General features: G+C 40.1%; 1 protein-coding gene across 5 annotated transcripts in view; it reads left to right on the forward strand.

Annotated features, from left to right (window-relative positions):
- GALM (galactose mutarotase) overlaps positions 1-25,279 on the forward strand; it is a 254,174-nt gene that overhangs the window by 35,395 nt on the left and 193,500 nt on the right. For 3 of the 5 annotated variants that reach the window (XM_075203703.1, XM_075203701.1, XM_075203702.1), the window contains exons 7-8: positions 1,223-1,397; positions 4,667-6,553. In XM_075203703.1, coding sequence (XP_075059804.1) covers positions 1,223-1,397; positions 4,667-4,744 — 253 coding nt within the window. In that variant the 3' untranslated portion in view covers positions 4,745-6,553. Of the gene's footprint in view, positions 1-1,222; positions 1,398-4,666; positions 6,554-25,279 lie in introns of those variants that run through there. The other 2 variants (XR_012689749.1, XR_012689750.1) reach the window with 1 other exon arrangement.

Raw genomic sequence — 25,279 nt, forward strand, 5'->3', positions numbered from 1 at the left:
AGGGGGTAAGGGAGAGGAGGCACAAACCAAGGATTTTATTGATAAAAAACACACAATGGGAAGAAGGAGATGAGGGAGACAACAATCAATAACCATCAATTGTCGTCGTCTTCTTCTTCCTCAGGACTGTCAAGGGTGTTATAGTCTATTAGCAGGCTGCGACAGTCCTTATGTGGTTACATTTGCATACCCACATCTTATATGAACCTGTTTTGGTGTGATTTGCCAGAGACAGAATGTCATTGGTATTTGGTCAGGAGTTGTTTACATATAGTATAGGTGTTTTCCATCACAGTAAAGGTGAAAACAAAGACTGTGTTTATTCTGACCTATATAAACACTGCATATTCATATCTTATTTGGCCAAACCATATTATTTCATGTACTTCACTATTTTCTCATCTGGTCCCAGAAACCAGTCACAAACATGATGGATGCATATTTATTTGTATATTTAAGTAAATGTGTACACAATCTGAATTATTACAGATGTCAATCAATCTACTACCTTTTTCTGCATAATTTGGTAATTACTTGAAATAATTTATAGTATGTTAAGTCTGTAACTATCATTTAAGATAAAGATTGTCCGATGCGATCGCTGTGGTTCCAAAGCACATAGGTTTTATTCGCAAACTATATTAAATGGCAAAGTTTGGTATGCACAAGCTTCTATCAGAACGCTCTGGTTTCCAAAGCCAGAGGGGTACAATTTATATACTGCACAGTTGGAAAAAAGCAGCAACATCACACTTACACAGTTACAGTATTAAGGTCTTCATTCATAGGTCAAAGGGTCTTGACTTCCCAAGAACTAGGTACAGCATTGGTGGATTCTTCTGGTCATTGTTCCTTGAACCTGCCAGCTGTCTATTCTTCAGTTTCCCACCTCTAGACCTGTATAAACTGGTTTTTATGATCACTATGAACTAGCGTTCACAGAGTGCGAATGCTACACAAATAATACCGGAGATGTTCTCATGTAATTGTGGACAGATTAATATCAAGCACTATGTAATTTGTACGTTGGAAACATATTTTAGCATCTTTACCATTTTATTTTATATAAAAAGATTAGTAAATGTTAAGCTTAATAAAAGGTTGTTGTGAAAATAATTATGTTGCATATAGATTGCATCGCTACTGATTGTGGTGTACAGAAAATTTTGATCACCATCCAATTATTTAACATTAACAACTAATACAGCAATTTCTAATACAGGGTGTATCACAAGCCAAGTGGCAGAGTGCTCAGTGTCTGCACAACTCAACCTGGAGTCCAGTTCTATACGGCTAATTTCTTGGATGGATCACTCAAGGGAAAAGGTGGTGCTGTGTATCCTAAGCATTCTGCACTTTGCCTTGAGACTCAGGCATGGCCAGATGCTGTAAATAAGGTAAATACATTCCATATGAATGACTTGTTTTCTCCTGATTTGATAACAGAACTTGTACTCTCTTGTAGGTGAATTTTGCCTCTTCCTCTGGTGAGTGGCTCACTGATGTATATGTGCATTTAGTTCAGCACTGAATGTACGTCTGCTCAGTTGCTTTATCTGTCTACAACATGGTTATTACATTGTGGAGGATGGGGTGGTGTTCTGCTAATTGCTGTGAGTTTACTAGGTGGCCACAGAAACCTCCATATTCTGAATTTTATTTTATTATGTTTTGAGCCTGCTATGTCTGGTTTGTTTGTGTGCAGTTTTATCTTTATTTTACTAGTTTTGTTATATAAGGTTATGTCTTTTTTCATACTTACATGAGGCTTACACTTTTGCACTCAGTAGATTTCTGGAATATGAATTTAAAATGTGCAGACAGATTTAGAGTTGAGACTGGGGTGGAAGACCTAACTCAACTCTGTATCGCAGTGTTAAAGTACAGATGCCCACTATTTGTGTGCTACATGTAAACCATAGTTGCCAACCTTTGAAGATTGGGCTCCGGGAGTCTCTGTAAGGGGACGGGGCGCCGCAATTTGCATCATATTGGCCTTGTCCCCTGTGATGTAATGATGCGTCATTTTAGACGCATCATTCATCATTTGAGAACGGGCCAAAATGATGCAGTTCCCGGAGAATCAGATCATGGAGGCTTGAAATCTGCCCACTTCACTAGGCAGTGGGCAGATGCGGGAGAATTGCCAACTCTCCCAGGAGTCCAGGAGACCTACCCGGAATTCGGGAGTCTTCTGGACATTCTGGGAGAGTTGGCAACATAATTTGTCCAGGTGCAATACTTTATTTGCTCCTAATGCTAAATAAGACCCTGAATCTTTATGTGATATAAGTGTTTATGTATTAAAAGAGCAATCCCGCATTGGTTTATTTTTTCCCTTTAAATAGCAAGTTAAGATTCTTTTGCGCTTGCGTCTGATCATTGTCACTGTGGTTTTTCTTAGCTCTCCTTTTCACAAATCATTATCTCCTTTTCAAAATCTCTCTAGAGGTTGCAAAAATATGGCTGCCAGTTACACAGACACAGGCTTATAGCTCTCAGCCTTTCATGTGATGGCAGAGGGGGAGGAGTAAGGGGAGGGTTTTACAGTACACACAACAGACAGAGCTCAAAGTGGTGTTCCAAAGTATCTCTGCTCATTACATCATGTGCCATATGAATGTGATTGCTATAATAGTCCATGACACTGTGCAGGATTATAAATCATTAATACCAGCCTGAACAAAAACAAGGAAAATGGTAAATACCAACATTCTTATTATATCCTTCCAAAGTGATTTATGTTAAAAAGGCATCTAATGGGATTGCTGCATTTGATCGGAAAGCCTGGGAGTCTACCCAAGTTTTGCTATGGGGTCTAACAATACACTGTTCTGATTGTTGGTTGTACTCTGCCTGCTGGTTGTATTGAAATTATTTATGCTTTGTAAAATGTTAGCATTTTTAGCATAGGGTAAAAGCTCTTACCTCTCTGGGGGATCTTGGTATTAGAAGCAATTATAGCTGTGTATTTTCTGTAAACCTAAAAGTGTAAGGGCAGAGGAGTAAATTTGGCAACTATGAGTTACAGTAGATCTCCAAGCATTGGGGAATGTGTAAATCAGGATGTGTGTGCCAATTAAAAGAAGGTGTAATCACACAATGCAGGATGTGTGACTCCCTTGGGGCATACCATGCTCTGAGGATGTGCCCAGCGCTTATGGAAAATACCCTCACATTGCCACAAACGGCTGCCAGTGAGCAGGACACACCCGGCAGTCCCTTAAATACTGGACAGTTGGGAGGCATGGTTATAGCACATAGCCTCTATGTGTTGTCTGTTTGTTAGAAACTAAACTTCTAGAAGAGGCTAAATAATGTTTTTCCCTGTTTAACTGTCCGATTCTATTAATAGCTTTTTCCACTTTGTTATCTGTACAGTAGAAGCTGCATACTTGTTTAGTAACTGTATAAAGGTATTTTTTTTCTGTGTGCTAGATGTCTGGTGGTTTTGTTATTGCAAGAAGCTGTATTTAAGTCATACATATTCTGCAGATTTTAGAGAAGTTTGTCTCTCAAGTGTTGTAATTTCCCTTGTATATCTTTCTAGTTGAAACTGCATGCCTCTATAGGATGCTGTAGTCTAGGGGTATTGATCTCTTGCCTCTTTGCGCTGCATGCATCTAGAATCTTTATTTACTTGATAGTAACTTTAAGCTTATATTCAACTCCACTTCTAAGGGAACCGACCTAATCCAGTTTAAACCAACCTATCTGTATTCCAAACACAATATCATTTTAAACATCAATCCCTATCTTTCATAACTAGCGATTGCAGGAAGCAATCGCTTCGGCGATAGTAATGGATTCCTGATGGTAATGTGCAGATCAAAATTACACTAAACATGATACATTTCCTATATCCTGAGCCTTAGATATATTTATTATAATATATTTTATGTATAAATAATCTCTAATATATTTTCCTAATAAATAAATGTGAATTGAAACCTTAATAAATGTGTATTATTTACAAATGTAAGTGCGAATGTAAATGTGTGTATTAATTAAATGAATTAAACTAAACTGATTAATATTGTTTTACCGTGCGATTGCGTCATTCCAGTGGCGTACTAATGGTAATCGCACGGTAAAACAATATTAATCAGTTTAGTTTACTTCATCGAATTATTTGACTGTCCCAAAAAAGTCCATAACTTCTGTGGAAGAGGTTGTCAATCACTTGCTATTTACCTCATTGTGTCCCTACTTTGCCAGTATGGTTCCTCTGGTGTCTGGGGATCTCTTACTATATACTGTAGGTTTCCACCCTTGCACTAAGCTTTGTAGGTCTACATTGGTTTTATTGGTATGATATAAGAATTTAGCACTTTACCAGTGATCTATAAATTTGATTTCTTCAAAAGTACTAATGTTCTCAGTTTATTTAAGCTTTATTATTGTCACTGGGAGATAGGGATATCCATGGCTCCCTAAGGGGGAGGGTTGTTGAAGATGGTTTTATTTATTGTTTGACCTCTAGGGCTGGGCAATAGAAATCGCTAAATTCTTACATTGAAATCAATCAGGATTATATTATCTGAGGTGTCTGTGATCTACATTGATGAATGATGTCAAAGTTGGTGAAATCGGACGGGAAAGGAAAGTGTTCTTGTTTTTCGTCAACATACTTCTGATAGTAAATACTTTTATATCTTATTTACAGCCACAATTCCCGAACACACTTCTGCACCCAGGAGAAGAGTATAACCAGACCACTTTGTTTAATTTCTCTCTGCAATAACCTATACTGTACTCTATAGCAGACAGACAACTTGGGACCACCTCCTAAGAAACTACATAACCCAGCCTAAGCATAAGTATGCTCTCCAGTGAGTATGTTATACTACACAATCATCATCTCAAAGATATAGCCACAATTGAAGATCTCAAGACTAAAAGGGCTTCATAAATCAACATTCTGATACACAATTTTGCCTTGATTGTAAAAATGTATTTTCAATAAAATCAACGTGTGATTATTTGAAACTTACTATTAACAGTTTGGGGAACACAGTGTATAAATAGTCACATGCATAATGATAAAAAATTAACAATACATATCCATTAACTTAGTATTGTAGTATATATCTAGTTCTTCATATGTACTTTTAGATATTTAAATTACTGGCAAAATAAAGAATTATAATTTTTATTATGTTGTGTAAAAATGAACTGTGTTTGCCTAATTAAATGTAAGGTGCATTTGTGAAAATGTGTGTATCTATATTTTTTTGCTGTTTGGAAATAACCCTTAATAATTCTCTACAAATCCATGTCTAATTCATTCAGATTTAATATATACTTAAACATTGAATTTGTGATCTATAAATGCAATGATTTGAAGCCAGTTTGGCCTAAAATGATCAAATTGGCTGTTCAGACCTTTGCATGTCTGGATAAATTTATGAATTACGGTAACTAATATATGTGCCATAGATCACATATACCAATTTCCGGTGATTCGTGAGGGGCGAAAGAAGTGACATGTGACCGCTTCCACACATGCGACTCCAAAAGAAGTTTTGGGTAGAACGGGCCAGTAAATATTATATTTTCATAAACATATGGTTAATTATAAGATGTTAATTACAATTTACAGCAAAATGTAATGTAAGGATGTAAAATGTCTAATTATTAGCCAAGAATATATTTGGACTTGTGTGTGCTTTGTGTTCAGGGATGGATGTTTTGTATATTTGTTATAAGATTAATTTGTAATTTGCTCAGTGAGCAGAAAATTGTCAATTTTTGCCACTTCTGTTTATTTTGACCATGACTTTTGGTAATTCTATACTTTTCATTACAACAGGACAGTACAATTAGTATTGGATCTCTACTGAAAATCACGCCCAGAAATACAAGCAGTACATATAACAGAAAAGGCACTACTCTACTGTTATCATTATGTAAAATATAAAACTAAAATGTCCTGAGAAGATTAGCATATGTGGTAAAACATACTGAAAGTAGAAACTTTAGTAGCGAGAGACTTTAAGGCTTTCAATAAATTGTGCACTACTTCTTGAGAATATCCATGAGCCAATCAAGAGCTCTGTTCAAGTGTCATGCCATCAAATTCAGAGCTTGTTGGTTCTCACAATCTGTTGGACGTTACATATTAAATATAAACATTTCCTAATTTTAAGACATTAATCATTAATTTTTTTTACAAAGCAATTAATTTTAGGAATGCAAACAATATCCTTTGCAAAAAGCAAATAAAACCCATATACCTGTGACTGAATATTTGCAAACACCTCAACTGCATACTCAGTATCTTGGGGCAAAACAAGAAATAAAAAGCGAAGTCTAGAAAAAAAACAACAACTGGCAGACAAGGGGATATAAAATAGAAAATAGCAGCCTCTTTTGAACCAAGATCGTTATTGGTTCAACTGTTGATAAGGTGTGTTATTAATAGTTGGCAGTAACATAATTCCAATGTATTCAGATTTATTTAAACATGTGTAAACTCAGAGGTAAAGCAACTCTGCCCCGATATATGCAAAATAAAAATATTAATAAAATCATTATATTAAAACAACAAATACACTCGCAGTCTTGTCCTATTTTCCACAAGGCCAGAGGTGATGTGTGTTGTTGATTTTTTTTGTTTTTTTTTGTAAATAACAGTGATACCTATACCAAGATAATTCCAATTTGTAGAGAAGCACACTGCCTGTACTTGCAAAAACGTGTTTATGTAACCTGCATTTCTTATTTGCAATGCACCAGTTTTCATTAAGTGCAAACAAAGTTTGTTGGGTTAGAGACTGTCACGATCAGACTAACATGATGGTTGACCAGTGTGTCCAAACAGGAACTGTGCCTTACAAGTAGACTGTTTAATGTTCATTTTCTGCTGAAAATCCTGCATGCTAATCAGTAGAGCCACAGTGTGCGCCTCTTCCTGCTATTTTCTTTAATGTTATGGTGCCACCTACTGATGACTCAAAACATATTTCCAAAGTGCTTGATATACTCAATGTATACAAATAATTTTTGTTTGGACAGTAATGCCACATGTACCAAGTACATCCAAACATAATATAGAAATCTAATCTGAAAAGTTGACATTGCCACACACATCCTCCGACGTGCACATGCACTATATCTTATCATTATGTATTCTTTGCTATATGTAGAATTTGGTAATCTAAACTATGCAAAGGTCTCCAAAAAGTAAATTTTCATTGTTATATATAGCGTAGTCTATATTTTGTAGCAGGTGTTTCTTCCTTTAATATAACTAGCTGCAAAGTCACCCTAGTGACATACCTAAGGACCCAGAATGTTAAATAACATTACATTTATATATATATTTATATATTCGTTCATTTATATTAAAATGTCATGATGAACACGTAGGGCCTGAGTCAAGGAATTTAGCATTGACAGAGACGTAATACAAAGGGTGCTTGTTAATTATACACTATTTTAGCTCTGCCTGTACATTCTGAAAGCTCCCAGCAGCTCAGCACACATTACAGTTATGTTATAGGATGAACTGTGTCAGTTAGGCCCATTATATTTTCCTGAAAGAGCATAGTTTATTGTAGATAATGCAATAGGATGTTCTCTGTATTGTATGGCAGTCAATAGGATACTCCCTTTATTGTATGTCTGTCACTAGGATGCTCTTTATATTGCGTATGTATTGTATATTGGTCATTAGGATTCTCTCTGTATTGAAAATCTATCACTAGTACTGGGCAAATTATTATGCATAAAAGTATAATACCTGCTTTGCCTTACTTGCAATACATCCCTGTTGTTTCTCCTTGAGCATGCAATGTGCAGTCTCCTGTCTATACTGACTTAATGTACTCAATAATTTGATTATATCAATTTGTATTTGCAATCTCCTGTCTATATCGATTGATACAATTTATATGCAGTTTCTGTTTTGTTATCATTCATGGTCAGTAAAATAACATAACTTTACCCCTCACTGCCCTGATTCCATCAGTATAGTCCACTGTTGGACTGAGTGGCGGATTGGTATGTATGTCTATATATAACTAATTTCCCCCATATTTTTTTTAATACAATGTTTGGGAAGTTTGGAGGGGAAGGATAGCACTTCTAAAACTGTAGACATGCCCCTTGCACACTGACCATGCGTCTATTGGCCGTGCCGAAGCTACGTGGCAGTATGTACATTTTTGTACCAACAGGGATGGAGATAGCTCCTGAGCAGGTGCTGGCTTTGGCCTCCATGGCACCTTGCTACCCCTCAGGCTAGAGCTGAAAGAATGTACGGACTGAGCTGCCGGGAGATTGTGCTAACGAGTAGTGCCAGTATAATTAACGAGTACCAAAAAAAAGTTAAAATCTGTTTATGTATTGGACTAATCAAATCTTGTTTATTGGGGGACATGTTGGGTGTGGTGTACTTTCTCAAGCACATGCTTTGTCCATAAATGTAATAACAATATAAATTATATCATACCCGATGAGACAGGGCTCAGTCACTACCAAACATCATGGAATCATAACAGATGTCATCTCAGCAGACCTAAAACGAAACTTCCTTCTGTCCTCTCCCCATTCTGAAGCCATTCACATAGCTGAAAAAAACAGAAGCAGGCTATAATAACGCCTACCAAGGGAAAAATCCACAACTTTGAATGTATTTATATAAAAAAAGAAAGTGCACTCTCTTTCAAATCTGCGTGTTTACATATTGGGATATCATTAACAAGCATTGAGTCATAAAATAAGCAGGTTTTTGTAGAGAAACCATGTTTTTAATGGAATTCTTATTTGGATATCACAATTTTTGGGCAATAATTGTTTTTCATGTATACAATAATTTTTTTACAGAAATATTTATATCTCTATTTTCTTATATAATGAATCTATATGCCGGATCACTCATGCCTGCTGATTAATTCATTTTGTGTAATGTCTTTGTTATTTCAATCATAATTTGTTTATTCAAATATATCAGTTATCCCCTTCACCGCTGAAACTTTTCTCACCCCTGTGAGCCTATTTTTTTCTGAGCACATTCCAACATCAGTATCAGTAATTTGTTTATGCACTACCCACAAAGGTGGGGTTTTTTTTATATTGAAATAGAAAAAAAATTCACACATTTGCTTTTAGTTCATTTTTTTTCAAAACACCACATTAAATATTTTGCAGTTCTTGCTTTGTGTTTAATCCACCTTTCCAAAACAGCATAAAGAAGGATTCTACGCATTCGTTTTCATATAAAAATCTGCACTTGAATGAAATGAATAGAATTAGTAGGTATAAAAGAACAATTCATACCATTCTTACAACACTGTCCTTTCACTTGCAAAGCAATCCTACTTCACTTCTCTATTAGACACCCAGCCTTCTAACCACCAATGTCTCTGCCAATTTCAACTCGCCTGTACCTCCTCCCCCTTCCTCTCTGACAACCAATGATTTTGCAACCTACTTTAAAGACAAAATAGAAACCACTTAACAAGATATTTCCTCATCCCAAATCCAACTCCACCCATTTATTATATTCCTCAATCCACCCTCATTGGGCAGCACAATGGCTTAGTGGTTAGTACTTCTGCCTCACAGTGCTGGGGTCAGGAGTTCAATTCCCGACCATGGCCTTATCTGTGTGGAGTTTGTATGTTCTCCACGTGGGTTTCCTCCAGTTTCCTCTCACATTCCAAAAACGTACCAGTAGGTTAATTGGCTGCTAACAAATAGACCTTAGTCTCTCACAGTTTGTGTGTGTGTGTGTGTGTGTATATGATAGGGAATTTAGACTAAGCTCCAATGGGGCAGGGACTGATATGAGTGAGTTCTCTGTACAGTGCTGCGGAATTAGTGGAGCTATATAAATATTAGATGATGATGCCATATTTCTGAGAAACGTCCCACTGCCCAGCTGAATAGATACATTAGTGTGGTACCGGCTATGTATGTTGCAGCTATATAAATGATGATTCTCTCTAGTAACCGAGGATGAAGTTTCTGCACTCATCCCATCATCTCGCCTTACAATGTTTCCCCTCCAACCTTTTGTCCCCTAACCTTTTTTATTTTTACTTACTCATTTCTATTGAGTTTCAAACAAAAAAGCAAAAAAAAAACTTGTGAAGTACAGAATTAAATGAAGGGGTAGCTTAATGAGGCAAATATAAAGGTAGAGGTACAAGGAAGTTTTATCAGGCACAGAATTTATAGTAGTTGTAGCCTATACATACAAAAGATATATCAACAATTATGATATGTTATGTAACAATCCATTACAGCCATTCCCTTGGTACATATACATTAATTTAAATAATACTACATATTCTTAGTGTCCTGAATGTTTTTAATCTTCCAGTTCAATAATATACACATGCCACTTGCCATTTAATTTGAGGTGAAGTTGCCAAAGTTAATATTCAAGCTCTACAGACTCCATCACAAAGCTGCTCTGTAATTTTGTTATTTTAGCAAACTGAGGGAGATGGGTCCTTCCACCGTTGCACTATAAATGCTCTAGTTGCAATGAGAATCTGACCTACTACATATCTATGATGGAAGAATTACCGGGTAGTGTTGCCAATGAGCAGTCTCGGGAGATGGCGCAAAGTCTGATCCAATTAACTTTTGTAATTAGGTAATATACCTCTTCCCATAAAGGTTTTATAAGTGGGCAATCCCAAAAGATATGAAACAGGTCTCCCACGGAACCGCAGTTCCTTCAACAAAACTTCAACCATGTCCTATGAAACCTGGCTGGGGTTAAGTACATAATGTAAATCAATTTAACATTTCTAAATGATTAATACACTTTGAGATTTAATGACAACTTCCAAATATTTTGTCCCATTCCTTTTTTGTACAAGTAGTATTCAAACCAGCTTCCCATTTTATTTGTGATGGGAACATGTTAGGTTGTTTACATGGCAAAATAAAATTATACCATGCTGTGATACTTCCTATATGGTTGAGCAAAGAGTTTGGCAGTTATGAAATATAATGTTGAGGTAAAGTTTGGCTTTGAATCCAATTCAATATATTTGTAAAAATCTTGGGACTGAACTTGGAACATGTCTCAAACTTGAGCAAATAGCATAAATCATCCCTCAATGAACATATCATTAAGGGAAGTAATACTATTATTGTGCCAATAAGTTCAGTTTAAGTTCGGGATCACTCCCCTGAATCCTCTCTCTCTTTCTCAACGGTTCTTCTATTCACTCCACCTTCATGTAGCTGTCATCTAAGGTTCCCCAGGTCCTGCCTCTCAATTTTTTTAGAATTTTCACTTTCAGACTTTAACATCCCCATTGTCATATCTTTTCGCACTGCTGGCCACAAACTCCTCTCACCTCTTTCTACTGCTTTACTCATTGTACTGTAATGTGCGTATTGTCGCTAACCAATAACGATTGTCGAACCTCGATTTGTGTTTCCAACGCACAAAGATTTATTCGTAATAAGTGGAAAAAATATGCTCAAGCGATGTAATAGTAAATACAGCCGTTACTTAACGCAGGCACTCTGGATCCAGTGCAGTCATTCAATCCTGAAGTCTGGGGACAAGAAGTCTGCACTCTGGATCACAAGCTGCTGCTTATATACACAATCAAGTACAGTAATACAATGAAGATGGTATGGCTTGCATCTATTGGTCCGGGTCTCAGGAATGTCCAAGGGGTCGTCAATCATTGGCTGGTTCATCCTAAGGAATCCAAAGGAGGGGGTCATCTCTGCAGGGGGTATGCTCTGCTCTTCCCGCCAGAATTCCTTGGTCTTAAGTAGTTCATAATTCCCTATCATTCATAACTTGCGTATGCACTCTGCGATTCCCTCGCAGAGCGCACCAAACAGTAGGATATGTAACAAGGTTCATTATGATACCACTCATGATGTTATTCCTTTAACCCGTTCTGTGTATTTCACTAATATGCATGTAACTCTGATATAACATATAAATACTACTATATTTCGACATAACTGACTATGTGTTGCAACTACCAATAATGTGTACTATTTTATAAGTATGCGTGTTTGTGCGAATGTATGGTAAAAGACCAATTACTGTTGCTGCCACGTGTAGTGGATGAGTACGCCCTTTCACGCCGTAGCGTGCCCTTGTACGTCATAGCGTACCGTACGCATCTTTTCAGACAAAGACAACCAAGTTTGCTAGACTTTAATTGAAATGACTTTATCCAATTTGCTGACTTCGACAGTTCCACCCTTTGATAGTGTAATAAACTATCACCCAATCACCGTTTCAAGTTCAGGATTATACAATACTTCTTCACAGACCATGATCTCGGTATCTGGTACCACCCTTTCAGTCTCTTTCTCAGTGTTACTCTTATGAGACCGTTTTCCACACTTCAACACAGTAGGAACACATTTGACAACTAAACCAATTGCTAAGATGACACCCAGTATAAGGAGAAGGAGCTTACCTACACTCGCAATCATTTCCTGTACCCACTTCCCCAGACCGGAGAACCATTTTGCTGGGTTCAACCATGAGAACCAACCCGCCACCTTTTCCCCGACCTCATATAACGAAGAATTATGGCTCTTTCGAAATTCCCATTTCAGCTGCAAAATTTCATCCATCTTCCGGTCTATAACCTCTTTAGGGTCTTCCGTATTATTAGTAATGTACGTGCAACATTTGACACCGAACTGGGTGGCCAGTGTCACACAGTACCCACCAGTAATAGAGGTGAGATAATTTAGTACCAGTCTATGTTGCACCAACTCCTTCTTGTACGCTTGTAGCTCCCTTCCAGTATACCTGAAAGTGTCATCATACATCTCGGTGATATTATCTATTAATTTAGCTAGGTCTTGGATATATTTAAAGTTTAATGTTCCCCGAGCGGTCCTGGTGAGATCTAGAGCAACCATAACTTGGAAACCAGCAGTTTCACTAATCAATTTTGTAGCTATGGGTTCCTCACCAGGAATCATATTTCTCTTGCCACGGTGTTCATACTGTGTGTGTATGTATGGTGGTGATGTAGTCTTGTGAATATCTACCATTTCTTCATGAGTAATAGTCATGATTTCAGGAACCAGTTTAGCTAAGAAACACAAGCCCTTGGAACTCGGAGTCACCCAGGAATAAGCTTTCCTCCCACAAACAAAATACACATCATCAGGGAGAACATAAGGAACAGTATGCCCATGAATTATATCACACAGAGTTTTGATAAAACTACCCATGCCTAGTGTCTCCATCTGCTCTAGACACGTGTCGGCATTAATGATATTTTCACATTTATCTGTAGAGACTTTTCCAATAGATACCTTCTTATGTTTGGTTATGCGCCCTAACTTGTGACTTCCATCAGCATTCCTGCCTAGTAGTGACCTTGTGAGTCTCTCTCTAAAATGAGTGTGGCGAGCCATTGTCTGATCTGATAGGTCAGCCTCCCAATTCTCCAGGCGCTTTGCATGAGATATGTTTAGGCACAGCAAAGATCTGCCTATGGAGTATTGTCGAAGCGTCAGACTAGGGGACCTAGTGTTATTGTACCTCCCTTCTATGGGCCTCCCACCCCTTAATTCGAGTACTTCGGATATGTTTAGAGGGAATGGCACTAGTCCTATGTTATGCTGCCCTTGAGGCACGTGAGAGCACACCCAACACTCAGTTTGGTTTAGCACCTTACCCACCAGGGAGTGATAATCCTCCAAAGGATGCCCGCCTATATTCAGAGTACTGGGGGACTGGCATCGTTGGATGCATCTCTCGTCAACTAGGGAGTTGCAGAACTTGCAGATACAATACTCATCAGACAATAGCCCCTCACACTGCCTCCGAGTTCCTGAGCTAGCAGACCTTTTCATAACCCCTGGACCAAGTTTGATAATGGGCTGCTCAGGATATCCTATTAACTTTTCTTCGGCCTCCATTTCATCCGTATCACTCCCAGAACTCTCCTCCATCCTCCATTCTCCTTCACAAAAATAGAATGTCCTAGAAAAAGTAAAAACAAGGAAAATCCTGGAACAAAAGAAAAACAAAAACCGCCACTCCATCGCTGGAAAGATAGTTCTGAGGCAACGTCTCTGGTTCAGGTGTCTTAACTGCAGGCTTTAGGTCTCCCGGAACAGGCTCACAAGTGACAGCTCTATGTCGTCGGTCTGAGTCTTGTCTTGCACTTTCTCCGGATTATGGACTCTCCTGCAGTGGGTGGAATGGACCCAAGTGTCTCTCTCTGCAACCTTCAGTGATGTAGTACTGGTCAGCAGCACTTGGTACGGGCCTTCCCAACGGTCTGTTAAACAACCTGAACGTAAGAAATTGCGGATCATAACATAGTCTCCAGGTTCAACATCATGACAGTTCGTTTCTGGCATACCAGGTGACAGCATTTTTAGTTTTTGTTGTTGTTGTTTCAGCTGTCTACTCATTCTTATAAGATATTGTACAGTCACTTCATTATTACACTTTAAGTCGTCTTGTGGACTCACGATCAAATGAGGTTGTCGTCCGAACAGTATCTCAAAGGGGGACAGATTAAGAGGAGGTCTAGGAGTGGTTCGAATGCTGTGGAGGACCAACGGCAAAGCCTCAGGCCATGCCAACCCAGTTTCAGCCATTATCTTACCTAGTTTGTTCTTGATAGTACCGTTTACTCTCTCCACCTTACCACTGGCTTGTGGTCGGTAAGGGGTGTGAAGTCTGCTACTGATTCCCATGAGTTTACACATATTTTGGAAGACATCACCAGTAAAATGGGTACCCCTATCACTTTCAATGATTCTAGGGATACCGAACCTACACACAAAGTCTTGTACAATTTTCTTTGCAGTGAACACAGCAGTATTAGTGGCTGCCGGATATGCTTCTACCCAACCGGAAAACACATCAATACACACTAACACATACTTTAGATTCCTGCACGGTGGTAGTTGGATATAGTCAATTTGTATTACCTGAAAAGGTCCGTCTGTAGGAGGGATGTGGGATGGCTCAGTTGGAATAGTTTTCCCAACATTTTTCCTCAAACAAGTAAGACATGACATTGCTTTCTTACCAGCTTGAGAGGAAAATCCGGGAGCACACCAGTATGCTCTCACCAGTTTGCACATACCTTCTTTACCCAGGTGAGTCAGGCCGTGTGCTGCTTCAGCCAGGCTTGGATAGTATGTTCGGGGAGCTACAGGCTTACCTTGTCCATCCCTCCAGAGTCCTGAGGACTCTTGGCCACATCCCTTCGCCTTCCAGACCGCCTTCTCCTGCAGGGAACACAAATCTTGCATTTCAATTAATTTCTGCGTGTCTAATGTCTGAAAAACCATCATAGTCTCGGTCGATACAGTCATAGGTTGCCCAGCTGCCCATTTAGCAGCTTCGTCTGCCCTGTTGTTGCCCAATGACACTGGGTCTTCTTCAAAGGTATGGGCTTTGCACTTTATGACGGCTACTGTTCTGGGTAACTGTATCGCTGTCAGAAGTCCTTTTATGTGTTGTGAGTGTGCCACTGGTGTACCTGCTGCTGTCGTAAAGTTTCTAAGACGCCAAAGGGCCCCAAAATCATGCACTACCCCGAAGGCGTACCTAGAGTCAGTATATATGTTGGCTGATTTACCCTCTGCCAATTCACACGCTCTCCTTAGTGCTACTAGTTCCGCCACCTGGGCTGAGTGAGGTGGACCAAGGGGTTCAGCTTCTACCACATCCTGATCGTCTACAACAGCGTAACCAGTACATAGCTCTCCTGTCTCTGTCTGTCTATGGCAACTTCCGTCTGTATAAAACGTAAAATCTACATTTTCTAAGGGGGTGTCACGTATGTCGGGCCTTGCAGTAAAGGTCTGATTCAGGTGTTCCATACAGTCATGCGTGTCAGTATTCTTGCCTAACTCATCATCAACCAGGGTCTCCTCACCTCCCACCCTTTGTGTCTCTTGAGACACATACGGAAGGTATGTAGCTGGATTTAGGGTGCTACATCGTTTGATGGTGATGTTTGAGGGGGCCATCAGGGCTAGTTCCCACTTTGTGAATCTAGCTGAAGAAACATGTCTGGTTTGGGCTGAATTTAACAGAGCTGATACAGCATGGGGTGTATAGATGGTTGAATTATGTCCTAATACTACATCCTCACTCTTACTTACTAGAAGGGCCGTTGCTGCTACACTTCTAAGACATGTTGGGAGTGACCTTGCCACATTGTCTAATTGTGCACTGTAGTATGCTACCGGTCTGCTAGCGTCACCATGTTTCTGTGTGAGGACACCTGCTGCACAGCCATCAGCTTCTGTACAAAATAGCTCAAAAGGCTTTTCATAATCAGGTATTCCCAATGCAGGTGCTCTTGTCAGACTATCTTTAAGATTAAAGAACGCTTGCTCTGACTCTTCTGTGTGTACGACACGTTCTGGTTTTGAGGAAGAGACTAGCTCCTGCAATGGTAATGCTAGAATAGAAAAACCTGGGATCCAGGACCTACAGTATCCACACATCCCCAAGAAAGTACGAATCTGCTTCTGGCTCTGCGGCAGGGTCATGTGTTGTATGGCCTCAATTCTGTCGGTTGTCAGGTGTCTTAGCCCCTTAGTGAGGCAGTGTCCTAAGTATTTGACCTTAGTCTGACATGGCTGTAATTTATCCTTTGCCACCTTGTGCCCTGTTTGTGAAAGATGAAGCAACAACAATTTAGTATCATGTAAACATGACATAAAAGAATCAGAGCACAACAACAAATCGTCCACATATTGAATTAGAACAGACCCATTGTGGGGTTGAAAGGATTGCAAACAGTCATGTAAGGCTTGGGAGAAAATACTGGGGCTGTCAATGAACCCCTGGGGTAGTCTGGTCCATGTGTATTGCACTCCCCTGTAGGAGAATGCAAAAAGGTATTGGCAGTCAGGGTGAAGAGGGACTGAAAAGAAAGCAGAACATAGATCAATGACAGTAAAATGACTGGCAGACGGTGGAATCTGCATGAGGATGACAGCTGGATTCGGCACTACGGGGAATTGGCTCTCAACAACTTTGTTAATTCCCCTTAAGTCCTGGACTAATCTATAGCCCCTCCCCCCACTCTTCTTCACAGGGAAAATGGGACTATTTGCTGTACTGGCTGTACGAATTAAAATCCCTTGTTGTAACAGCCTCTCAATAACAGGATATACCCCTAGTTCCACCTCTGGTTTTAATGGATACTGTGGGATTTTTGGAGCTATCCTACCACTTTTTAGATTGACCATGACAGGGGCTACGTTTGCCATCAGTCCAGTGTCCTGTCCATCTCTGGTCCATAGGGAACCTGGTATTTCCAGCAACATCCCCTTTACTTGAGATGGACTTTGTTCTATAACAGGAGAGTGTAACATTAACCTTGGAGGGGTGTCCAATATGTCCTGTACCTCATGTGCAACCTTCTCGGGTATATCTAGGAACACACCATCTGAAGTACAGTATATGACACATCCCATTTTACATAACAAGTCTCTCCCTAGCAAGTTAGTAGGAGCCGCTGCAGCCAAGAGAAACGAATGCTTAGTATGCAGAGGCCCGATAGTAACTTCGGCGGGTTTAGTTAGAGGATAATGTAACACTTTTCCCGTCACCCCCATAGCTGGAATAGTTTTGCTGGTCACCTGTAGATTGAAAGGAGAGGTTATCACAGATCGGGCCGCCCCTGTATCTACAAGAAAAGTTTGTTTCCTGCCAGCTATGTCAACTATCATTGTTGGTTCTTCACTCTGACTCTCAGTTAACCTCACTGGCTGTAGACTACAGGTATGACCTGACCCCTAGCGCTGACTATTGATTTCCCGCGCAGCATTTGCTGCCGTAATATGTGCGGGTAGATGTGAGTCTTCTAGTCTATGTGAATCCTTTCTTGGAGGATATCTATGTGACCCACCCTTATGTGTATTGGGTCTTTCTTTATTACAATCTCTAACGTAATGTCCTTCCTCGTTACAGTTGAAACACCTGATCACTTTAGGTTTCCTGTTATATGGGTTGTATGCTGGTGGTCGTGTATGCACCCCTTCTAGAGCCTGTATACTTACCGTCATTAACCTATCACTTTTCTCTTCCCTTTTTCTAAAAAGGTTCTTGTCATGCTCCACAGCAGACTCCCTAAGGAAGTCTACCGTGACGCCTCTCCAATTAGGTAATGTGGTTTGTACTCTCGTCTTTAAATTTTCCCTAAGGCCATCCATCAGTACCCCTACAGCTACCTCTCTGTGATGTGGGTCCTCACTTATGTTGGATATCCCAGTAAATCGTGCAATCGCTGTTATAGCTCTAGCAAAGTAATCTGAGGCAGTTTCACTATCTTTTTGTTTAATGGTGAAAATCTTACTCCAATTTACTACTACTGGAAAACAGATGGCTAAGTGTTTGACAATTTGTTCTATATTCCGTTGGTTAATCTCATCAGTCAGGGTGTCATCTTCCTCCAACAAACAATCTCCAATAAATTTTTGTATGTTAGTATTGGGAGGAAGGCACGCCCTCAACACTACCCGCCAATCCTTACTGGTTGGTTCATGAGCATTCCCTAAGTCTTTAACAAATTTCTGACATTTAGCTAACTCTTTTCTAGGATCTGGGAATTCAGTCATAATGGAACGTAATTCTGATCTAGTCCAGGGACAATGCATTGTAACATTTCTTAAAGGAACTATACCATCCTTATCTGGTTTCCCATTGGGAACTGATATTGTGCGGACCGGGAACACACCCTCTGGTACACTAACTTCAGGGGACGCTACAGGATTTACAGGCCCTAGATTTAGAACACTTTCACTCCTAGTGATCACGCTACTCTCACCTATCTCAGCCATTTTCTCATACTTGCGCTGAGCCTCTAGTACATTAACAGCATGGGCAATGGCCGAAATCACAGTGGGTTCATCTTCGTTTTCAGATACACTTGATTGAAACTGATTTAAAACAGGGTACAACTTAGTAATTTTTCTATTTTCAGTTTTAACAACGGCTGTACTTACCCCTCCCGCCACATAAGGTGGCGGGGGCGCGCTTGCGCTGAGTTCGCCATGCTTCTCAATGGTTACATCCGCCTTGCGCGCGCTTTTAGCCACGCCTATTTCCGGTTTGCATTCGCTGCTCTGCCACGTGTTACCTTCCATTTGCCACAATTTTAAACAATCATTATGTCTATTTCTCTTTTTCGTTGACTTGATCAACCATATTTTATCTTTTACAGTATTCAGTACCTCTGCATTAAAACTCCCTATTGTTGGGAAAGGCCTATCACAAGCTTTGGTCATCCCGACCCACGTGTCACAATACACAGTTGCATATGCACCATACTTCTTACACATGAGAAACCTCGCTGAACCAATAGGGCCTTCCTTAGGCAGTACACTGACCATCTCTAGCGTATGCTTAGCACCCATGTTGAACAATATACCTTCTACCCGGAACACAGACACACCGCAATGCTCTGTTCCTTCCGGCCAAATGTGAAATACAGACACACCGCAATGCTCTGTTCTTTCCACCTAATAATTTCAACTCTGTTGCTATACTCACCGCTAGAGATCTATAATCCTCGGTGAACGTATTTCCTTTAGCCGCGTTCACTCGCTTTTCTCGCCCCTGGCGAGGATCCCTAATACAGAAATATCACTGTGGGCCCCAAGGGCTATCAGCTCCTCGATACCCTGGCTAAACCACAAAATCTGCTGAGTTTATTATCGCTGGGAGCACAAAGTCGATACAATCAACCTGCCTTTCCAGTATAATTCCTCCTAGCTGCTTCACCAATTCGCACTAACGGTGCGACCGGATCGCACTGCCTACCAATACTAATTATTAGCAAACCTTGCGATCTATTGGTAGCGCTTTGCGAAAACCCAGTTTTCGCATTCGGTATACCTGCCCTGTATACCGTCCTTCAGTTGGGCAATCCGCCTCGTCAGACAGCAACTGAGCACCTCAACAATAAAACAGTGTATCTACGTTACAACATCACACACTATACACCTTTTCTGCGCAGAAAATCAAAAGTTCCCAACAATAGTAATAATGTCTCAGAGGCTTTCACAAGTAATTATACTATGCATGTATAATAACTATCAAAACGATTGTTTAACCACGTGGCAAGTTTACCGGAAGTTCGCGTACGCACAGCAGGAAGTACACATACGCTAAACAATGCAATACAGTTAAAACGCACAATGACAGAAAAAAGAAACAGTTTTCTCTTTTGTCCCTAGGTTCTAGTTAGCGTGCCCTAGATAATGCAAAACGGACATTCGGTTTCACAACACAGAGTAAAATTCAGGGTTTGAACACAATGCGTTCTTACCCGTTTATGACGCGTCTCCACCCTTTGTTGAGGAACCGAAATCCGTTGGTCTTGCGTATCATCGGCAACGAAACCTCCAAAGCTCACGAGCCCCCAAATTGTAATGTGCGTATTGTCGCTAACCAATAACGATTGTCGAACCTCGATTTGTGTTTCCAACGCACAAAGATTTATTCGTAATAAGTGGAAAAAATATGCTCAAGCGATGTAATAGTAAATACAGCCGTTACTTAACGCAGGCGCTCTGGATCCAGTGCAGTCATTCAATCCTGAAGTCTGGGGACAAGAAGTCTGCACTCTGGATCACAAGCTGCTGCTTATATACACAATCAAGTACAGTAATACAATGAAGATGGTATGGCTTGCATCTATTGGTCCGGGTCTCAGGAATGTCCAAGGGGTCGTCAATCATTGGCTGGTTCATCCTAAGGAATCCAAAGGAGGGGGTCATCTCTGCAGGGGGTATGCTCTGCTCTTCCCGCCAGAATTCCTTGGTCTTAAGTAGTTCATAATTCCCTATCATTCATAACTTGCATATGCACTCTGCGATTCCCTCGCAGAGCGCACCAAACAGTAGGATATGTAACAAGGTTCATTATGATACCACTCATGATGTTATTCCTTTAACCCGTTCTGTGTATTTCACTAATATGCATGTAACTCTGATATAACATATAAATACTACTATATTTCGACATAACTGACTATGTGTTGCAACTACCAATAATGTGTACTATTTTATAAGTATGCGTGTTTGTGCGAATGTATGGTAAAAGACCAATTACTGTTGCTGCCACGTGTAGTGGATGAGTACGCCCTTTCACGCCGTAGCGTGCCCTTGTACGTCATAGCGTACCGTACGCATCTTTTCAGACAAAGACAACCAAGTTTGCTAGACTTTAATTGAAATGACTTTATCCAATTTGCTGACTTCGACAGTACCTTATCATCACATTGCGACGGTCACTCCTAGGGCCTCATGTTCTTCCATCTTTCTGACATCTACAATTTCTCCAATTCAGCCTTCTCACTCTCCAGCAATCACAATCTCTTTCCCTTCTAACTCACCTTACCACCAGCTCCCCACCTCCACCCATAGCTCAGTGACATCCAAGCAGTCTTAACCCTATATTTTTCTCAGCCTCACTCAAACCACTCGTCTTCCATTTCCTCCCTCTCCTGCCCTAATGCTCCCTCTAAAACACCACTCTTTACACTTCTCTTAACCCTGTCCAACAACCTCCTCCTCCTCTTTGCCACCGTCTACTCGCTTCTCTGCATTTACCTATCTCCCGCCCCCTCTTGCCTCGCCACTATTGACTTTGCCACTTACTTCAAGGACAAAACTGATCCCATCCGACATATCTCCTCTCGACTTATCCACATCCCACCACCATCCACCTTCCTCTCTGCATTCAAACAAGATCTAATCTTTCCTTTCCCCAGAAAAACATCTCTTGACTCAAACTCTCTGTCCAACTACGCCCCATTTCCTTGCTCCTTTGCCTTCAAACTTCTAGAACAGTTTGTCTACAACACCTGACACACTGCAGTCTGGCTTGTCCCTGTTCATACTACTTGACCACTCTGCTGCTTTCGACAGTCGATCACCCTCTCCTTTTGTACACCCTACACCTCTTGGCCTTCGCAGCCCTGCCCTGGTTCGCCCTCTACCTCTCTGATAGCTCCTTCAGTGTCTCTACTTCTGACTCTCCTCCTTGGTAAACTCATCAACTCCTTCGGCCTCCACTACCACTTCTATTTTGATGACAACTAAATCTATCTTTCCTCCCCCTCTCTCCTCCTCTTATACTGTGTGAACTGCCTCTCTATAATCACTTGGATCTCTCAACGCTACCTCAAACTTAGTACATCCAAATTGGAGCTCAATCTTTCCCCTTACTAATATAACTTATCCTCCCCTCATCTCCCTCTTGGTCGACAATATCATGCTCTCCCCTGTACCCCACGCCCACTGTCTTGGTGTCCTCACCAACTCTGCCATCAGTTTCATTCAACATATCCAATATTTCTTCCTGTCCTCCCTCTTCCTCCTCAACATCGCCAAGATATGCACTTTTATCTGCTGCCTGAAATACTGCAACCTCCTCCTTGCTGGCCTTATCCTAGCTTGCCTTTCTCCTCTAATACACATATTAAATGTCACTCCTCAACCAATGAACCATACTGTAAATCCCTTCATTAGCTCCCCATTCCCTCCAGAATTCAATTCAAGCTGCTCACTCTCACATACAAAGCCCTCACCAACGCTAACCCTTCACACATCTTTGACCTAGTCACAAAATTCACCCCAGCTCACCCTCTTCTCTTTGCCTCTACTCTACTCTACCTCCCCACTGACACTTCTACTCTGCTGCTGCCTACTTATGGAGTCCCTGCCATGTCACACTAGACTCTTCATCACTGCCTGCTCCACCCCATCTGAGTCCACTTCTCATCCACTCTCTCCTCCTGTCTCTGCCTTCCCCCTTCCTGTAGACTGCCAGCTCTCACGAGCAAGGCCCTCTACATCCTCATGTCTGTTCCTACTTGACTACCTTGAATTAACCTGCTACATGCATAATGCATTCAGTAGGAATAACATGTAGAAATTCATTCAGTGGTCACACTGTAAGATCTTGCAGGATTTCATAAAACTCCCCACTAACAACGTCCGGTACAGGGCCTTTGATTAGTTTCAGTGCTTTGATTAGCCTTTCCACCTCCTCTTTTGTGATAGATACTGTTAAGGATTCTGCCTACTGGATAGATAGTTGCAGTAAATTTCGGTGGCTTAAAGCCACTGTTTATTCCTGAGGTCTAATTGATTATGGCTATATAGATATACATAGAATTATTTCAGAATATCTAAGATCTCTTTAGTGCTACTAACCAAATTGCCTTACTGATGTTATTGGAAGTTCTCTCCCCTTTTAACAGGTTGCATAAGAATCTCCTGAAATTGTAGCCAAATCTATAAAATTTACATGTTTGAGATGAAATATACTTGTCACAAATCTGAGCTACTATATTATTAAATTGGGATTTCTTTTGTCGATATATCATTTTCTGTCTTAATGAAGGTCTACTCAAATTTGATAACCTAAAGTTAATTCCTGTTGCGCATCCAGATATGATGTTGAGCTGGAATTAGTGGGCCGGAGTCATTAAGTAGAGCAAAGCATAAAAAAGAAGTAACTTTGCACCTGGGCAAAACCATGTTGCATTGGAGGGCGGGGTGAATTTAAAATGTGGGGACAAATTTATAGTTGGGATAGGGAATGTCCTAGATCAAGAATTTGTGTGCTGCATGAAAATGAATTAGGCCCAGTTGTTTTGCTACATATGAAATGATGGGCCCTCTAATCACTGCTTTAGCGGACTGCTAGAAAAATAATTGATATTCTTGATTATCATGTAAATAATGTTGCCAAGCAGCAATGAGCATGTTTTTTCAAGGAGATTGTTAGGTAACTGGGAAAACTCCTTTGTCTCTGAGAGCCCCACGTTTCTGAGCTTGTGCTCTCTAACCATATCAGAGCGTGATCTGAGATCACTGTTGATTCTATGGCGGTATCTCCAGTTTTGTTAATAGTGATGATGTAACTAAGAGATAATCCATTCTTGATAAGGTTCCATGAGCTACCAATAAATAAGTGTTATATTGAAAAGTTGGATCCCTAACTTTCCAGATACCTAGTAGATATAATTCATCATTGATGTATTTATCTCTATCTTTGGTGGGTATCATTGCCCCTCTGCAGATATTCCCATCCCATTTCAACCTGGTTGATGCAACGAAATTTAAATCTCCACCAATAATAATATTGGAATCTAGGAACCTAGGCCTAATTTTAGTCACAGGTACATTCAATTCTGGATCAAATACCTGAGATTGAATGAAACTTGGAGAACTTTCTCAACTAAAATGGCTACCCATCTACAATTTGAATTATAGGAGGTATATGCTATCATCTTTTGCTTATACATTGTAATTTTACATGTTTTTTATCAGTCAGATGTGGAGAAATATAATATCTGTGTTGTTTTTGTTTAAGTATGAAAATATTTTTTATTTTCACTGATGAATTAACACCTCCTCCATTCCATATTTTTAAATGACCTATAACCAAGAAGCATGTTTGCTCTTACAGTCCTCCTGAATATCTTCTGGCTCCCCACCCCACCTGATCTCAGTAACTCCATCTCCCCCATCCAGTACACGCTTGTTTCTTAATTGTGTAATAAAATGTTGCAATTGCATTACCAAAGTAATCAAAAAACAACATAAAAAACAAAACAGTAAACAAGGAGTTAGTCCCTTTATACCATCAGTTATAATTACCTCAAACCACAACTACAGAACAGGTCTTTGCATCTTTAAAGACAATTGAACCCTACGGGCCTCTGTAGGACTCTTTTACCAAAACTTTACAATAATATTTCTGCAACATCATCTCCCTCTTTATTTACGATCACCCCATTTTATGACAAACAAGTACAGCATCTAAATCTAACCACATAGTGATGATCTTCTGCCTTTGTGAAATCCTTGTATTTTGAACCATAAAAGAGTCTCCGTCTCACCGGCCACAATAGAGCAAACATTTTTTACTTTTTTAATTAGATTTGTGCAGATTGAGGAAAAGTCCTTTCTAGCTATAGTTACTTCTTCCGAGACGTCTTGGAATAGGTGACATACAGCTGTCTTCCCAAGATACCTATCTTCAAATAAGCTGTCCAAAGTTTCACTGTTTGAGATCATGCAACGAAAGATAACTGCTCTAGTCCTCATTAAGATTATCACTGGTGCGGCCCAGCATGTGTTTGGTTATTATTAGCCCAGCTTCATCATGGATCTTAATTTAGGGAGCATTAGGATGTTAGAAATTCTATCCAAGCTGCCTCTTTTATTTTTTCTGACAGGCCAATCAGAGGCAAATTCTTACTGAGTGACCAATACTCCAGTTCATCAACCCGTTTCCATAACTGCTTATGTAACT

Source organism: Mixophyes fleayi, chromosome 3 (genome assembly GCF_038048845.1).
Source record: "Mixophyes fleayi isolate aMixFle1 chromosome 3, aMixFle1.hap1, whole genome shotgun sequence".
In the NCBI taxonomy this organism is placed as follows: domain Eukaryota; kingdom Metazoa; phylum Chordata; class Amphibia; order Anura; family Limnodynastidae; genus Mixophyes; species Mixophyes fleayi.